We start from the raw sequence: 17,060 nt of genomic DNA, 5'->3' as shown, positions 1-17,060 counted from the left end.
AAATTAGAATGCATTCATGCCCCTAGTCTGTTTTCAGATGAAGGGCCCTAGATGCAGAGACATTAGCATATATCAGAAGATGATGGTGCATGATAAGAAACCGCATCAATAGTAAGTGATGGCATACTGTCTGAGGCATACGCAATAACATCACCAGGCAACTGAAACTGCAGCTGACAACCCTCCAGCACGCAACCGAAACTCACACCCACAGGGAACAAAGAGATGACAAAAATTCCTTGAACCCAAATGTACTACGCTACAGGCTACTCCTACACTGATGTAAATACAGACTCGAGAAAGAAATTCACATGTACAACAACAGCAGCCATCCCTATCATGAGAAAACAAATCAATCTATCACCATTCCATGTTGCAGAAACCAGGAACCATCTCATTTCTCTCTATGATTCTCTTTCTCTTGCTATGAACAAAATCTCTGGGCTGGTCATCTCCATGGACTGTCAGCAACATCTCCTCAGGTACCATATCTAGCAAAAAATATTCTAGGCTTTCTGAAGCCTTAATTCCTGCTTTCTGTTCTACAGCACCTCCTCAGCCTAAGTCTGCATCCCTCATACACCTTGTGTGCCGGGAGACATCAAACGTGACGTGTGATGGACGCCATGTGCCTCTGGATCATAAGTCTGGGAGGCAAGGTAAGCGAGAGCTGTAACAACATCCCCGATCAGGGGTCTCATGGTCGGTTGCTCTTGGACACACATCGCAGCAACAGCCAAGGCCTGGTACAATCCTCTCGATGGATACTGACCATGAAGCGCTGGATCTGCCATCTGGGGGAACTTCCTCCTGTCCTTGAACAAGGGCCGGGCCTGAAATTGTACACCACCAAATATGAATGGATGGAAACAGATTACTCCTTTGGATAAACAACCAATCAACCATACTAGAACCTATTCAGATTGATACTGGCATATTTCATTTAGGTTTTTTAGCAACACTATTTAGAAGAGAAGCTTGCCAGTTGCCGCTATAAAGAAGAAGCTTGCCGCCTTACCCATGCAACAAGATTTTGCTCCCCTGCTGCTCGGGTGTTGTCGATAGCTCTTCGTCCTGTAATGATCTCCAACAGAACAACACCAAAACTATAAACATCTGACTTGAGAGTCAGCTGGCCAGTCATAGCATACTCAGGAGCACAGTATCCATATGTACCCATCACTCTAGTGGAAACATGGGATTTATCGCCAATTGGGCCGAGCTTTGCCAATCCAAAGTCAGACAATTTTGGGTGATATCCCTCCCCAAGCAAGATATTTGAACACTTCAAATCTCGGTATATGACTGGAGGATTGGCTTTGTCATGCAAATATTCCAAACCCTTCGCTGCACCAGCAGCTATCTTCATCCTTGTATTCCAATCAAGCCGTGACTTGCCTGGTGGAGGATCTGGGTAAAACAAAATCTAGTTGTGAGCACACACATCATGAATCATCCAGTAGCAAAGCAAGCAGTGATCCAATTAAGGTTTTTCAGTGGCATACCGTGAAGATGGTCTTCCAAAGAACCTAATGGCATATACTCATAAACTAAAAGCCTCTGATCACCATCGGCACAATATCCAATAAGGTTAACAAGATTTGGGTGGTGCAGCATGCTGAGCATAAGAACTTCAACAAGAAACTCCCTGTTGCCTTGCAGTCCGTTGCGATCGAGCTGCTTTATTGCGACAACCTATGATGGTTATAAAGCGCATTAATTCATGTTAATAATGGATGGAACTGCTCCATGGAAGCTGAAGGAAATAATTTAGTATATGGAGCATTTCATTTCTTCTCATACAGTCAGTTGCAGAGATTCTAGTTTGATTAAACAGAAATTTGCAGTATGGTAGCAAGAAGCGGAGTATAAGTTACTAGCCTGGTCGACAGTCTCCAAATAGCCTTTGTACACTCTTCCAAAACCGCCCTCACCGAGCAGGCAATCGACCCTGAAGTTGCTTGTGGCCGCAGCGAGCTCCCTAAAGGTGAAGGTCCGAGCTGCAATGCGGCGGTTCTCGGATGATCCATTGCTCACAAGGATGTCCTCGTTAGCAGCTAATTGAAACGAATCCTGATCCTGCTTCATCACTGTCGATGAGGCCAGGTTTGGTGGGTTATCTCTTTCTGGAGAAACAAACAAACCTCACCTTGTGTCAGAAAAACCCAAACCCTGCTTAATTATATATTCATTCATACGAAATTTCTCTATTGGTTGGAAGCAGATTAAAATCTTTTCAACAGGAAGGAACAATTGACGACTTCCCGTTCTTTTTTTTTAAAATTTCTAGCTAATCACCACCCAACCTAACCAGGTTAAGGCAATACGCTCTCTGCGAGAAAGAAAGAAAGAAAGAAGCGACCGAGGGGCAGGTACGGATCACCTGAGGCCGGTGGGATCTGAGGCGGCGACTTCTTCTTCTTCTTCATCTTCCCGCCGCCAGCGCCCAGGCAGGCGAAGCAGCACGCCATGGCTGATGGCTTCTCTCTCTCTCTCTATTCTCTCTCTAGAGAGAGCAGGGAGCAGGGAGCAGGGAGCAGAGAGGAGAGAGTAGTCGCCCTGTAATTGTAATTGTGTGCGCTTCAGCTTCCGCTTCCGCGTGGGGAAGAAGGTGAAGAAAATACTCCATATTTTTGAGCTACTCAAAATCTCTCCCCTTCCTTTCGCTTCCAGAACATACATTCAGCCGCTAGTTCCTCCATCCTAGTACCTTTCTACCACAACTTTAAATTACAAAGATAGATATTCTACCACAACTTTAAATTAGAAAGATAGAGAGCTTAGTTTTTCACTGAAAGTTTACCAAATTCATCCATCTTTCTAGCCCTTTCCTATGAAAAACAATACAGTATGCTCCAATTTACATGTAATGTGTTTTTTCTTTACTTTTCTTGTTGGATGACGTAGTAAATTTCAGAAAAAAAAAGACTGTATTTAGATTGAGAGGATCCTTTAATGCAAAAGCAATATACAAGGCCTCGAGGATACCAGTACCATTACCACTTTGCTGTCGGTAAATAAGATGAGTGACTGTTTGAGGAGCTTTTAAAATGGAGATAATTAGTGACGTTTTTCTTTCACAAATACTATAGCATGTTTGGTACAGCCTTTAAAGTCTCCAAGTTCCTCAAACATTTTACATTCTCCTCAGACTTTAAGAATCTACAGCTATAAAATCAGTAGAAAATAAAAAAATGATTCTAGGAGCTGTCCAAGCTTACTTCTCTTTTCTAGCGTAAAGTCCACAAAGAAATTCAGCACCAGATCGAACCGAGACACGAAAAAGAAAAGAAAGGCGATCACACGGACAGTTGAGGAAAGAAGCACGGGTGTCATCCAGCGGAGAAAGTAGGTCGGTCCACGATTGTTCTAGAGAATGGCCATCTCGGTCGTAATAAAGGAGCTTTCCGTTTTCTTTGCAGCCGGACAAAACCTACCGTAAACAGGATACTCTCCCTCCGTCCCATAATACTACTATAATCCAGTAGTACTAGATAAGATACAATCAATACGTGATACGCGGCCGGCGGTGGAGGACGCGACCACGGTGCAAGGAAGAGCTACCGGTGGATGTGGCACGGTCTACATTGCACAAAGGTTGGCCGGCGGGAGGCGCCGGGGCATTGGTCCCACATGTCAGTAGAGATTGGGCAGTGGTGGAGCATCGGTACGTCAGCCATGGACTCGTAGGTGGTGAGCGGTGGGTGAAAACCCAACCTAGCCTTGGCCGGACCGACAATGATGGCGCTCGAGTGTCATTCCCCCTCCTGAGGGTGTTGTCGTGCCATCTCACCCCTCAAGGATGGTTGAAGGGCGAAAGCCCTGTCTTTGCTCTTTTTGAGACCTTGACGGACGGCGGCGGCGGTTTTCCGTCGCTTCTCTCCTTGGAGATGTCATCTAAGCATTCTCTTGCTGAAAACACGTGTGCAATTGGTGCAAGCACGCTCTAAATTCTCATTCTCTTATGATGGCATCCTAGTTTCTACAAGTTGACCACGTCGAAGGGCCTAGGGGGGAGGGGTGTTTCATCTCTCTCACCTTCTCTCCCTAAATCTAAAAGACGTGGGTAGAGTTAGGCCTTGTGTTGGTTGTAAGGGTGTTTTTTCGGCGATCTCGTCTATGTTCCGTTGTTGGCTCAGCAGCGGTCGATCACGCTTAGCGACAGCCGGTCCGGTGCTAGACTTCTTCCGAACCTATGTGTTGGCGCCGTCGGTGTGTGGATGGTGGTGTAATTTTTCGTTTTTTTATTAGTTACAACCTTTTGTATTTCTTTTTACCGTCTCGTACGAGTCGTAAAAAAAAGTACGTGATACTCTCCTACCAAAGGCATAGAAATTTGACGAGCCTTGTCAATCACCTGATTACAGATCATAGATAATAAAATACTCCACTCCAGTATATTTAGATTAAGGAGAAACAGTGACAGCAAGTTCTATCTCAAGGCAAGGCATGTGGCTCATTTCAACAACATGCGTGAGCCAACTACAGTGGAGTGCTGCTGCCAGACATGGACGCAAATCTAAGAAGACCAGTGACCCAACAAACACATGACATTGACAATAGTGCTGTCCCTACAGGGCAGAGCACTCTCGTCTCATAGTAGCAGTACATGACATGCTTAAATATGGAGTAGTACGTTCGAGCTTGACTCCACAGGCACATACTACTGGAGTAGTATTATAGGTCCACCTGAAGTGGAGTCAGCCACACCATATTCTTCTACTAGTAGTAACGCAGATCACCATTATCATATCTTCATATATAGATAGGGGATAAATAGGATAGGAGTTCCTTATTTATTCCAGACTCTAAATATGATGGAATCAATGGTGGTGGGATGCCGGATGCATGGGATGTTGTTGATCGATCGGCCAAGGAAGAAGAATCATTATCTGTTGTCTACTAACTGTTAATTAGCTGTTTGGAGTCCAAAGCCATCGCGTAGGTAGGTAGGTAGGTCATCTGTCCGCTGCCGCTTCGCGCCCACCACCCTGCTGTTGTTGGTCTTGCACAGCTTGCCGCACGAACTGTCCGCGGACCCTTGGCCGCTGCTCGGCCAGCCTCTTTCTGCTCTGGTACCGCACCTGAAAATGGCAGACAGCCATCAGAAAGAAACCGATCCTATCCAAAGCTTAATCAAGCACATCATATATATATATATATATATATATATATATATGTATGTATGTATGTATGTTTCTCTATATATAAAAAGAGCCTCCTATCCAAATTGTACTCACCCGCGCCGAAAAGTAAAGGACAGTGTTTCAAGAGTAAAATTGAATTGCCGCTCTAAGTAGCTACCATTAAATTATGAGAAAAATCCAAGAAATGTCATTGGCAAGAAATTTCAGCAACACGGCTATGGGACCAAAAACGTGCAACTTTTTGGAAGATTATCTTGTGAGATTCCTTTTAGAAATCAGATAATACTAGTATATAAACAAATTATATTCATGCCCGATCCCATTTAGCTAGTCGTTTGGGAGAAACTTCCAGTAATATGCTTTTGACAACTACTTCCAGTAACATGTTCTTTAGCTAATTTAGACGAGTTAAACAGGAATGCTAAAACCAAAGGAACAGAAAACATGCAATTGAAAACAGGCTACCTTTTTTCCGAAGTTGCGCTCTTTCCTTTTCTGTCTAAACTTGATCACTGCAGCCACTCTATGCTCTCGTTGAGTGAAGCGTTTCAGATACATGTCATTGCCACTGCCGCTTCCACTTCCATTGCCACCTCCAGGTCCACTTTTGTTGATGGTGCCATTAGCGATCTCCATATTTGGCCGTTCAGCATTTACAGCAGTCGTACTCCCATTCTGCCCATTGCTTCCATTGTTACTGCCTGAGTTGCTTCCATTGACACCATAGTTGGCAGCATGACCTTCGACAGGAGGATCAAATACATTGGATGAACCACATTGAGGGGCCCCGGATCCACCATTCTCACGTGACACATCGAAATGAACATAATGAAGTATTGGGCGAGGGTGTTGTACGAGGTTGCTCTGTACTTCACCAGGCTGAGCCCTCTTTGCTGCATTGTTAGCCACTTCATCAGTCTTTTCTTTTCCTGTTGTATTAGCTGGAGACGTCCAGTGCTGTGCAGGATGAAATGCTGATGTGTGTCCATTAGCCTTAACAGCTGAGGGTGACATTACTCTCTCCTTATTTGTACTAGGCTTTGTCACAACGTTCTTTGTAGTGGAACCCATGTCATTGTTATTGCTACTACCATTAGAACCTTGTTTTATTGGTGCAGCATCTGAGTTTGACTTCATGTTGTAAGCAGAATCCGTTTTCATAGCCTCTGAGCTATTATCATGCAGCGAACAGCTTCCCATGAATCCTGTCCCACCTTGATTGGAAGCCACAGGTGTATGGTACCTTGCAACAAAAGTAACAGTTAGTATGCAACTTAACAATGGTTTCCTAACTCACTAGCGACACTGATATTATGTTTTGCACCTCGTAAATGCCGAGAGATCTGATCGTCTCAAAACATTCCGTTGTTCCTCTTGGATTGCGTTTGCACCATCCCCAGTCGATCTTGACCTTTTCAAACTTAATTCAAGTGATGGCATAATATTATCACGGTTCTTATCTTTCCCTTCTGGCACTTTGGAGGAGCAATTAGGGGCATTTGCGGCTCTTGCTGCCTGTTGTGCATCCATGTTTTTGGCCATCGAACCAATTAAGTCAGCAGCTCGAACACTTGACTCCTCCAGATTTTCCATCGCTGCCTCCTTTGAATTGTTTTGCAGTGGATATTCATTCCGTCTATCTGTTGGTTTGATGGATCTCTCATTCGGAGAGGATTGATAAGCTGTGTTTAAATTTCTAGGAGAACCTATTTCCAAGTCCTTCCCCTTGAAGTCATCTGAAAAAAAAACATGTTGAAATTTATTAATATACAGTGTTATGGAGCTTTTGTTTTATCGAGTTGCACAATGAATCAGTTGAGCATACAATACCATTAGTTTCTTTTTGTTTCTTGGAATTTTTGTTGCTTGTACATGGTAACCATCTATTGCTGCATATATCTGACTTCAGGTGGATCACTTGTGCACAAGTGCTATCAGGTGGATCAGCTAATTGATCTGGAGACATAGCCTGTGGACTGTCAATCTCAACAGCGCGCTTTGTCCATGAGCTCTGCGCCTTAAAAAAATGATGAGCAACCAGTTTAAATGCACTTCACAAAGTGATCCGATCTACAGTAATTATTTCTGAATATTGTAATGTGGAATTTATTCTAAGTTGTTTCTTACATTGACATATCGGCCATGTCACTGAACATTTCAGTGGCAAAATCTTATGTGATTCATAACTAACTGACAGGAAAAAAATTTTACCCCACTCCACAACACTGTAATAAAAGAGAACTTGACAGCAACACATAAGATACAGTTTATCTCGGTAGGGTCTGTAGTCAACGTTTCATAATAAACGTGGACTAATTTCAAGTTTACACTAGATTTCATCCACATGAAACGTGGACTAATTTCAAGTTTACACTAGTTTTCATCCACCGCCGATAAGCTAGGTACCCCCCGGCGGCATTCGTAGCCATCTCTAGCTACAAACCGACAGTTCTCAAGTACACCTCGTGTGCCATATCCTGTAACTCTAAATTTCTCCAACTATTGCTAATTCACAATTGAATCTTGCTTTTTAAATAAAAGATTTTTTATTTCATTGCCATTTCAGGCAACCATTATATGTCAAGGCAGTCCTGCACTAGTGCGCTGATGATATGATGTTTAGCATTATCTATGTTGATAAGACTATTTTGTTTACTCTGCATACGAATTTCAGGATCAATCTATCTGTACGGTGATACCCAGAACAACCTTTTCAACACATTTGGGATAAACTACGACAGCTTGCCTAGGTCATTGAAGAGAATCTATTTAGTGGAATCAAACATACAGCATCAGGAGAACCAAATTTGCAAGCTTAGACTTGATTTTATCAATCCAAACATGTCGCCAAATTAAAGGTAACTTTGAAAAGAAAATATACAATATGTTTATACTAGTTTTGAGGGCACATATTGCAGCAGATATTTAATTTTTAATATACGTTTCATTTTGATAATAAGTATAGTAAATTAGTATAGAAAATATACAATATGTTTAAGCAGAGCATTGCAGATTTGCAGGTAATTAATTAGATGATACTCTCTCCATCCCAAAATATAGCAATTTAGGATTGGATGGAACATATCCTAGTCCAAGGAATCTGGACAAGGGTTGTCCAGATTCATTGGACTAGGATATGTCCTATCCAGTCTTAGGTTGCTATATTTTGGGACGGAGGTAGTATTAAATAATTAGGCATATTTTAAAGATCAATTGAGATGTGAAGTTAAAAATCATCAAGAGGAAAAACCCAAATTTGGAAGATTCATTAAATGGTGCAAATAGAAATCAAAATACAGGACAAAAGCGTTAATTGAAGAAAAGACATGGAAACCATTATGAAGCTCAAAACACAGAAGTAAAAATACTGGAGGCTTAGCAAAAATGGACAAAACATTTGTGTGCATCCATCCTTTTCCTATTTCCTTACCAAGTGAATAATTATGCACGAGTTGATTAAGGACTTTAGACTTCGGGATTATTGGACCATTGATGGGGAATGTGTTCATTGGGTAGCAGTTTTGAATGTCAAGAGGCCAATGGTGTTAACACACTAGTAGTTTTGTACTCTTCCCACAGTGTTAGGGGATGAGTACTTTTTAACCAGCAATGTCTATATAGTCTAATTCTAACACAAATTCATGAATAAACCGAAAATAACTATACAATATGTATCTGTACTATGATTTCTAGTTGGTAAGGAAACAAAATGTTCAATTTATAATAGGAAACACATAAAATAAAGTGGTATTAGCTGATTGATAGTGAACTGTATATTAGTCAACTTGATGACATTTAGAGAAGCACGATGCATGCAAACTACTTATTAGCATTTCAAAAATTTAAAGGGCAGCATAAAGCATAGACCCCACATTTATCTTAAAAGGCAAGGATTGTTCAATTCACGTTTACAATGGGAGAACAAGGAAAAGAAGTTAATCCAACTGGTGAGAAACTATAAGTTGGACATCCAAGCCAAAACAAAGAAATTCCCTACATCAAAGTTTGGTTGCATGTATTGTACAATCCATTTGATTCCTTGAACATGCAAAAAGCACAGTGCTATCAACTTCTGGTGGAACATTCTACACACACGCTATCAAGATTTATAAATACTATATGTGCTCCAAAATGCAATGAACCAACCGCTGGTTTATTTGGCACCTTGGTATTAGTTAAGCAAAACGATAGTGCCACATGAACACACATGTAAACTATCCGAGAGGCGATAACTATATTTTCTTCAGTATGTGTTTCATCTGTTGTGTTTGTACAATATTAAGATTGTTATATGCAGATGATCCATGGTATTTTACTGGTTTGGTTAATTCAAAAACTTTACAGTGACATGGTGAACTCTTCCTATTTCCCACTATTCTAAAATAAATTTATCAGCTATGCAAAAAAATGTCATTTATGCCTTCAGAAATCATTGTTACTGACAGGTTTATTCAGTTTTTAACTTCAGTTTTTTCTTCTCATTCTAATTACAGCTTTGTTAACAGGTAGTAGTAAAGCTATGTTGGAATAAAAAGATCAAGTTTCATACTTGAGTGCCACTGCCGTTATCACTGCCATCTCTTGCATTAAGTCCCATGATTACACCATCGTCGTCATCATCGTCATTGCTGCCATTGTTATTATTGGATTCATCCCCACTTTTTGATTTGGCACACTTTTGTGTCTGAATGCCACTTTCACTTCCACTGCCACTGGACTGAATTTGAAAATAACAACTTTAGTTTAGAGTCATCACATATTGTAACCATAAAATGGTGAAGCAGCAGTCAGTACTTGATGGATTTGCCTGAACATCTAATATATAAGAAAAACTGGACCAACAACAACTTACGCTGTGGCACCGTCTCCACACATGCTGCCATAGGTTCTTAAGTTCATTCTTACGTATGGGCTTGACTAAGAAGTCAACAGCGCCCTTTGACAAACACTTAAAAACTGTACCCATAGCATCATTTGAAGACATCACTGCACATAAACCACAACAGTGTAGCAGCTAAAAGCATAGAAAGTAAATAAATGACAAGGGCAACATTTTGTACAAGAATTGTACTGTAGAGTTGAGGAAAGCTACTTACTAATCACTGGAATATTCTTGCAAATATTGTGGTTCATGATCCTACTCAATAGAGAAATTCCAGATACACCAGGCATAACAACCTCTGTCAAAACAAGATCAATGCTGTTTTGCATATCTTCTAGATATGTCCATGCTTGCTGGCCATTTTCAGCAGGGATGACTTCACAGAAATAAATTAATAACACTCAGTCAAAGACCAACAAAGATAAAATATCTTGTGCATTAAAAAAAAACCTTGGCCCCAAGGGGAAAGAACTTCCCCGAGGTATTGCAACTAAGAAGAAGCACCCAAAACCGGGGCCGACAAAGGTCACAAAAGCCAGTCTGCATTCAGAATATTACTCTAGTGTGCTTGGCTCCCTGTCCTTAACAAAGAAGCCGAATAAACAAGAGTATAATCGAATGGAAGATCCACAAGAAATATGAATAATACTTGAAACAGCAAGCAAGTGCACAATGCAGAAATGAGTTTTAGTCAAAGAATGGGGACCATAAATCAGTGATCTCAGTTAAAGTCGTTAGCAAATTGAATATAATGCCTGCAATGAGAAAAAAAGGATCAAGTGCTGCTGGACTGGAGTGATGATCCCACAGCTCAAGGCATAGAGTGCTTTATCTTTTCTTGGTCACACTATCATTTTGCGAGAGATAGCCAATGGGCAGGCATCTCCCGCTAGCAAGCAGCATTATTCACCACCACCCACCACATTTGACATTTCTAGTTTCTTTGTTGTTTTGTTTTTCATTTTTTGGATTTATACCAGACCCTTTCCTTCTCAATAAAATGATGCATAAGTCTCTTGTCTATTCCCCAAACATTCAAACTCCAGTATAAAAAGGTCCATCTGATGCCATTAATGGTTCCCACGGAGCACCTTGTATTCAAACCCTTACCCTAGCTAGTCCATAACAAATTACAAAAAATAAGGATCGAATTTGTACAGGCTACGTCAATCATGAAAAATATTGGCAGCTGGGTAAATTAGCGGGTGAGTTAAAATATTAGAACACGCTATATTTATCTTGTGCTGTTGTGCATATCTCACCCAAAATTGTACAGACTGAAGGAAATCAAAGCTCCACATGCTTGGGTACAGTGCGACCAACAAACTTAAGGCTGTGTTCGGCATCCCCTTTTCCCAACCCTTCTCCCTCGTTTTCCACATGCACGCTTTTCAAATTGCTAAACGGTATGTTTTTGTAAAAAGTTTCTATACGAAAGTTGCTTAAAAAAATCAAATTAATCCATTTTTGAAAAAAATAGCTAATACTTAATTAATCACGTGCTAATGGACCACTCCGTTTTCCATGCGGAGGGAATGAGTTCCCAACCCACATATGCGAACACAGCCAAGTATGAGTACTAGACCAACAATTTAAAGTTTCTAATGTTGAAATATGAAAAAAAAAACCTTTACTCCCCAATATAGTCAGACTGAGAACAAGCATATGTCAAACCAGTGGACTAGTCTATACTAAATTTTAGTCCGGTGTTTGCCACTATTCCAACCATTGGGTCATGTTGTGCACAAGCTTGCGAGGCACTTAGGATCCTGTTTCTTCGATGCTTACAAGGGTAACTTCCTGCACTTCAAGAATATTTGGCAGATATTATCATCGGCTAGCAACATGACAAGACCCTCGTAATTCCTTTCTGTGGGAAGGCAAGTTCTAGGTCCTTTCTTTTTAGATAATGGATAAAATCAAGTTCTAGGTCCTTCAGGATGGGATTAGGTTGGAGGTGCTAACACTTGTGGCTAATGAAATTTCCGAGGAGAGTGTATGTGTAGTGTGTTCTAGACAAGTCACCAGCAACAATAGCTTAATAACAATGTTCTCGTCCATAAAGAGCCATTACAGGCCAAAAGACCAGCACAACATTGGCGTCTTCTTTTCTTTCTTTCTTTTTGTGAAAAGAACATCACAGCCTTGTCGGTTTTTTTAAAACAATCAAGATATGTTCATTGTATTACTCATGAGTAGGATTACAATCTTGATATCACACCCTGCCTCGGTGCCTCCAAAATCTAGATTTCACTCTCACGTATAGCGGACCCACATACACCTAGAAATACAATTCTTGGGTCAACTGATGAAATGGGTCAAGCAACCGATGGGTTGGGCCGAGCAAGGAAAGGCCCACACTTATGTGTTTGGAATACTTTCCTAAAATCCATATCCTCGACCTGTTGCTGCATACGTGTTCGGAATCACGACTTCTCTAGGATTGACGAGCTCTGATATCACATTGTTATGAGCTGACCTGGGAATTGCTCAAACTAGCCTAGAAGAGAGAAGAATCGGAGCGATGATTCTCTTTCCAGAAACATGGGCAGAGTTGTGTGGGCCCTTCCTTTGCTCAGGCCAACTCGACAGTTGCTCAACCCATTTTAGCCCAGCAGTTGTATCTCCAGGCGTCATAGTGTAAAAAAACTGAACCGGGTCAACAAGTCGACCTAAAAAAACAGAACAAAAGGTCGCCACGGTTGCACTCAAAGACCGAACATGCATTTGAGCTGGATTGGACTGGGCGGACCGGCCTAGTTTAAGCTAAATTGGACATTAAACTGCCCCGGTTGAACCGTGCAGAGATAAATGGGCCACATCAAGGCCCAATTTATGCCTTCTGTTTTTTTAATAAAAATCCTAGAAAAGGTTGTGGCATGGGGACTTGAACTCAGGTCCGTGCACTGAGAACTCTGAGCTTTAGCCTACCATTCCTGTCATTCTTCCCTTGTGATCTACAGAGAATATACAATGTATATATACGCTATTGAACCATGATTCAACCAGCCGGTCCACAGGTCAGACCGGTGAATTGAGTGTTTGTTTTAGGGGAAGAACTACCCCATGTCAGAGAACAAAAAAGTTTTATAGGAATATGTACATAAAAGGCAAAAACAAAAACCAAAGAACTACAAAAGTAGTAACCAATCAACAACTATTTGTCGTAGGGGCCATTCATCCTATAGTTATATAGGAGAATCTCATGTCTGAAAGGCAGACCACCAGGCATCAAAGAAGGATCAATATGCTGAAAAATCTTTTCATTACGCTGTTTCCAAATGTGCCAGCAAGCAATGAAGAAAAGCTCCAAGAAACCCTTCCTCCTAATAAATGTGCCAGCTAAACCGAAGCCAAGCCAAGACAATCATTTGAAAGAGGTCAAGCGAGGTATTCCAGGATATACCCTTCCTACTAAATGATATACCCTTCTCACATGGTTATTCTCTCTTTTGTAGTAGATGCCAAACTTGTTGCTCAATTAGTTGGCTCAAAAGCAACATGGACTCATTGACTTATGTTGTTGGCTCTACTTTCCTAGGCTGAGCTAGAATTCTTTACTCCCTCAGTTCTCTTTTAATTAGACAACTTTGACCAAAGTTGTTTGCAAATAATTGGCACGGCACGAAACTCAATCTTTATTTTCCCATTTTGCCCTTATAAGAAACAACTATGTATTCATCCACACTAATCTAGAAAGTTCTTGTGTGAGCATACCCTACCAACAACACTAAATTTCTCTAAGAGTAAAATAGTCATCTCTAGAAAGTACAATGATTGCCTAGTTTTGTGTGTGGAGTCAAAGGTGTCAAATAAAAGAAAACAGAGGGAGTATTTATTAGACTATTCGCATGCAAAGCCCAACGGAAGGTTTTTATCCCCTCATTCAGTTTCCTTTTTAATGAAAAACAAATTGATGCCTTGATATCGAAAATGTTTTCCTTTTTAATGGAAGTGCCTTCTTCTCAATAGTGTGAGGAAAGAATAGTTAGAAACTTTATTCGGTGGTTTTTACTGGTAGTAAAATCAATCTAGTCCTGTCATCTTTTCTCATCCAATGGGCCATATCTATTTATGCTACCACCTCAACTACTGGTAGCAGAAATTTTTTTTCTAGTGGTAGTAGAACTCATAAATCACTGACTTCTATCGCTTCTATTGGTAACAATACTTGTAGTATTCAGAGAGCACTGTAGAAGTACTCATCAATCAAATTGGGAGTGCCCTGTAATCAGGCCCTACACCCTTACTTGACCATGTTATAACAAAACCTTCATTGAGCTACCTAGACTTTTCCTACTTTCATGTAATCTAGCATGTGCTTTTTGATGTCCAAGTATATATACTCTTTTAAACAGACTCTAATGGTGGTGGCAGTAAATCTGCCACCCCACATACAAGAAGAGGCCGACAACCTCCAATTCCTATCGCCAAGCTGGGTGGTCTAGTCTTGCTGCCGTCGCCATTTGGCACATGTCACCTGTAGGGAGGCAATGTTGGGTGGCAGAAGAGGAGTTTCGGGCTACTGCATAGCTGGACTTTCCAACATGCGATGAAAAGGACCCTCTGGCTTAGGCAATGAAAACAATTCTCCCATGGCCAACAACCAAGGGAGAAGGACAAGGTATGGTTGTCTACGTAGCATTTGATGGTCGCTCCCCAGAAGTGATGCTACCAATGGAATGAAAAAGAAATGGTTTTGATGTGCCCATCCGCAGCAACCCCCTTCATGAGCTGAAGCAACCACACCAAAGCAGCAGAATAGGACAAACCTAACAGTAGGCTAGCGATCGAAATAGAATCAAATCATTTTCCAGTCCAAAATCATACATCAATATGATACGAAGACAGGGAAGGCATAAAAATACTTTGAAGAAAACAAGCCTGCAATATATAGTGCTGTCCACAGATGGCTGGAGATTCTAGGTGGTACCCATTGGCTTACAAGAAGAAGGTGAACTGGGTGCCAAAAGGAGGTATCCAACACAACACAACAACAACAAACTATCCCTATGACTTCATTCTCGTTTGATGTATCCAATGGAAAAGTTGCATCCAAATTAAAGATAAGGAATACAAGAGCATTGGTCCAAAATATTGGCACTAGAAATTCATACAAGTATTGAAATAAAAAAGAAAACCCAAAATCATTAGAAACCATCAATTCAAGGTGGCCTCTCATACAACGTGGAGATTAATCTTGGATTAAAAAGTTATCTCTCCCTTCTTCAACAAATTGATTTGGTAACGTGTCCGTTCAAGGACCTTGACATGATTTCAGTAGAAAAAAAAAGGAGGACCTTGAGATGATTATCAGTACCACAATCTGCACCCCTTTTTTCAACAAAAAAAAATCAGAAGGAGTTTCCAGTTGACCTAATCAGGCCTAGTTTAAATTTGGCTTTAGCGGCTAGCATGACAAAGTGTGCATGGATTTTGCAGGGTTCAAGTCAGTCTCTCAAACAAGACTTTGGAACAGCATACTTTATGTTTCAAAACAAAGTATTCAACAGATTTATGTACCAAATGATCTTGTTGCTTGCTTATCGTCCTTGTGATGTAGGTGTTCAAAATCTTGTTCTGAACTTGACAATCGTCTAATTTGTGGTGAAAAATGTGTTTGGTACAATCCTTAAGAAGATAGTTTCCGGATAAAATCACTACAGCAAATTGTAAAGCAGAGGCGGTACGTGTGATTAAACAGAGATGAGGAGCAGAAAAATTAACAGTTTGAGAGTCAGATAGTAAGTAATAATAGGAAAATATGTTGTGAAAAAGGCAAACATATAAATAAATAGACAGAAGTGAGAAGGTAGAAGGAGGAAAGAAGAGACAGACCTTCATACATGCAGTGACGAAGCAGGGCACTGACCACCTGCCTGGTGGAGTCATCGCTATCAACTAGCAAGACTTTGATAGTCTTCTTCTGGATGAAGCGCTCCCAGCAGACCTGCGGTGGCCGCTGCACACCGGAGATTGGTCCGCCATCCGGGTCGCTGTAGCCCCCACCCCCAGCCCCAGGCACGGCGTCGTTGGCATCTCCGACTCCGACTCCGAGGGCAGAGCCGGCGGTTTGGTTGTGATGAGCGGTTCCCATCATCAGCCTGACTCGAAGAGGTTGGCCGGGTTGAGTGGTGGCAGGGGTTTGGTTGATGAAGAAAGGCAGGCGGTACGGCACATATTACACTAGTTTGCCTCCAAGACCAACAGCAGCAGCTAACCTAGCTTAGCTAGCTGGGCTGCATCCGCATCTGTGCTTGTGCAGTTGTGCAAATCAATCTCACAAATGAGAAAGAATAGAGATAGAGAAAAAAAAAGAGAAGGATATGATCCAGCTTACGTACGTAGGAAGATAACAGCAGCTTTGCTACGGACTAGAGAGAGTTGCATCAGACACATAGTATTATAGTAGTATAGTACTAGGACTAGGACTATGATAGTAGTAGAAGAAACTGTAAAGTGAAATTACCTGCGCTGCTGCTGCTGCTGCTGAGACTGCGAGTGGTGTGTGTATGAAGGAACTCTCAAGTGGTGGCAGAATGACGACGAGGCACCAACCGAATTCAAGTGAGCTTAGTATTCGCTTGGATTGGACTGATGAACCCGGATGAAAATGAAATGAATCGACGAATACATACTGTGGAAGATCCAGAGGGGAAGTTACCTGCGGTTGGTTGGTTGGGGACGAACGGGGTTGAGGCGGAGGCGGAAGCGAGTAATCGGCGGCGGCGGCGGCGGCGGCGAAGGCGGAGGAAGAAGAGGAGGGAAGGGAGGGGATCCGCGCGGCGCGTATCGTGTGCCGCTCCCTCCGCTGCTACTGCTACTAGATATTGGGGAGGGCGGTGACGTGGAACAAATGGAAGTGGGGAGCGCCGCTGGTGGGCCCGCCCCTGAGATCCCACGAAATCAAAAGCCGCGCGCTCCCTTGCGCTCCCCGAGATCCGCGCAGATCTCCCACGTGTCCACCTCCTTCTTTCTTTGGGCTCTTTTTCTGGGCCTATCCGGCCCATCTCCCGTCAATGCTGGGCCAC

The 17,060-nt window shown here is 41.9% G+C and overlaps 2 protein-coding genes across 21 annotated transcripts; both read right to left on the bottom strand.

Annotated features, from left to right (window-relative positions):
• Positions 1-91: 91 nt before the first annotated feature.
• Positions 92-2,579, bottom strand: LOC4344400 (probable serine/threonine-protein kinase PBL7). The gene is made up of 5 exons (NM_001403285.1): positions 2,384-2,579; positions 1,882-2,126; positions 1,506-1,695; positions 1,019-1,410; positions 92-833 (listed from the first exon to the last, which is right to left on the bottom strand). The coding sequence occupies exons 1-5, from the start codon at positions 2,469-2,471 to the stop codon at positions 576-578; spliced, it is 1,173 nt and encodes a 390-aa protein (NP_001390214.1). The 5' UTR covers positions 2,472-2,579; the 3' UTR covers positions 92-575.
• A 1,764-nt stretch (positions 2,580-4,343) lies between these two features.
• On the bottom strand, positions 4,344-16,854 carry LOC4344399 (two-component response regulator-like PRR37). Of its 20 annotated transcripts, none has more exons than NM_001403303.1 (11): positions 16,694-16,854; positions 16,499-16,623; positions 16,374-16,403; positions 15,868-16,280; positions 10,244-10,405; positions 10,000-10,133; positions 9,697-9,864; positions 6,978-7,164; positions 6,472-6,883; positions 5,613-6,390; positions 4,344-5,084 (listed from the first exon to the last, which is right to left on the bottom strand). In NM_001403303.1, exons 4-11 carry the CDS (start codon positions 16,127-16,129, stop codon positions 4,959-4,961), a joined length of 2,229 nt encoding a protein of 742 aa, NP_001390232.1. In that variant the 5' UTR covers positions 16,130-16,280; positions 16,374-16,403; positions 16,499-16,623; positions 16,694-16,854; the 3' UTR covers positions 4,344-4,958. The 20 variants fall into 20 exon arrangements, with proteins under 20 accessions (NP_001390232.1, NP_001390231.1, NP_001390233.1 ...); XM_015791122.3 differs by having other exon boundaries at positions 4,374-5,084; positions 6,978-7,158; XM_015791118.3 differs by having other exon boundaries at positions 4,374-5,084; positions 16,499-16,552.
• Between the last annotated feature and the right edge of the window lie 206 nt (positions 16,855-17,060).

This window comes from Oryza sativa, chromosome 7 (genome assembly GCF_034140825.1).
Source record: "Oryza sativa Japonica Group chromosome 7, ASM3414082v1".
NCBI classification, from domain to species: Eukaryota; Viridiplantae; Streptophyta; class Magnoliopsida; order Poales; family Poaceae; genus Oryza; species Oryza sativa.
Note: the sequence above shows the minus strand (reverse complement) of the source record. Positions and strands in the feature narration are given on the sequence as shown.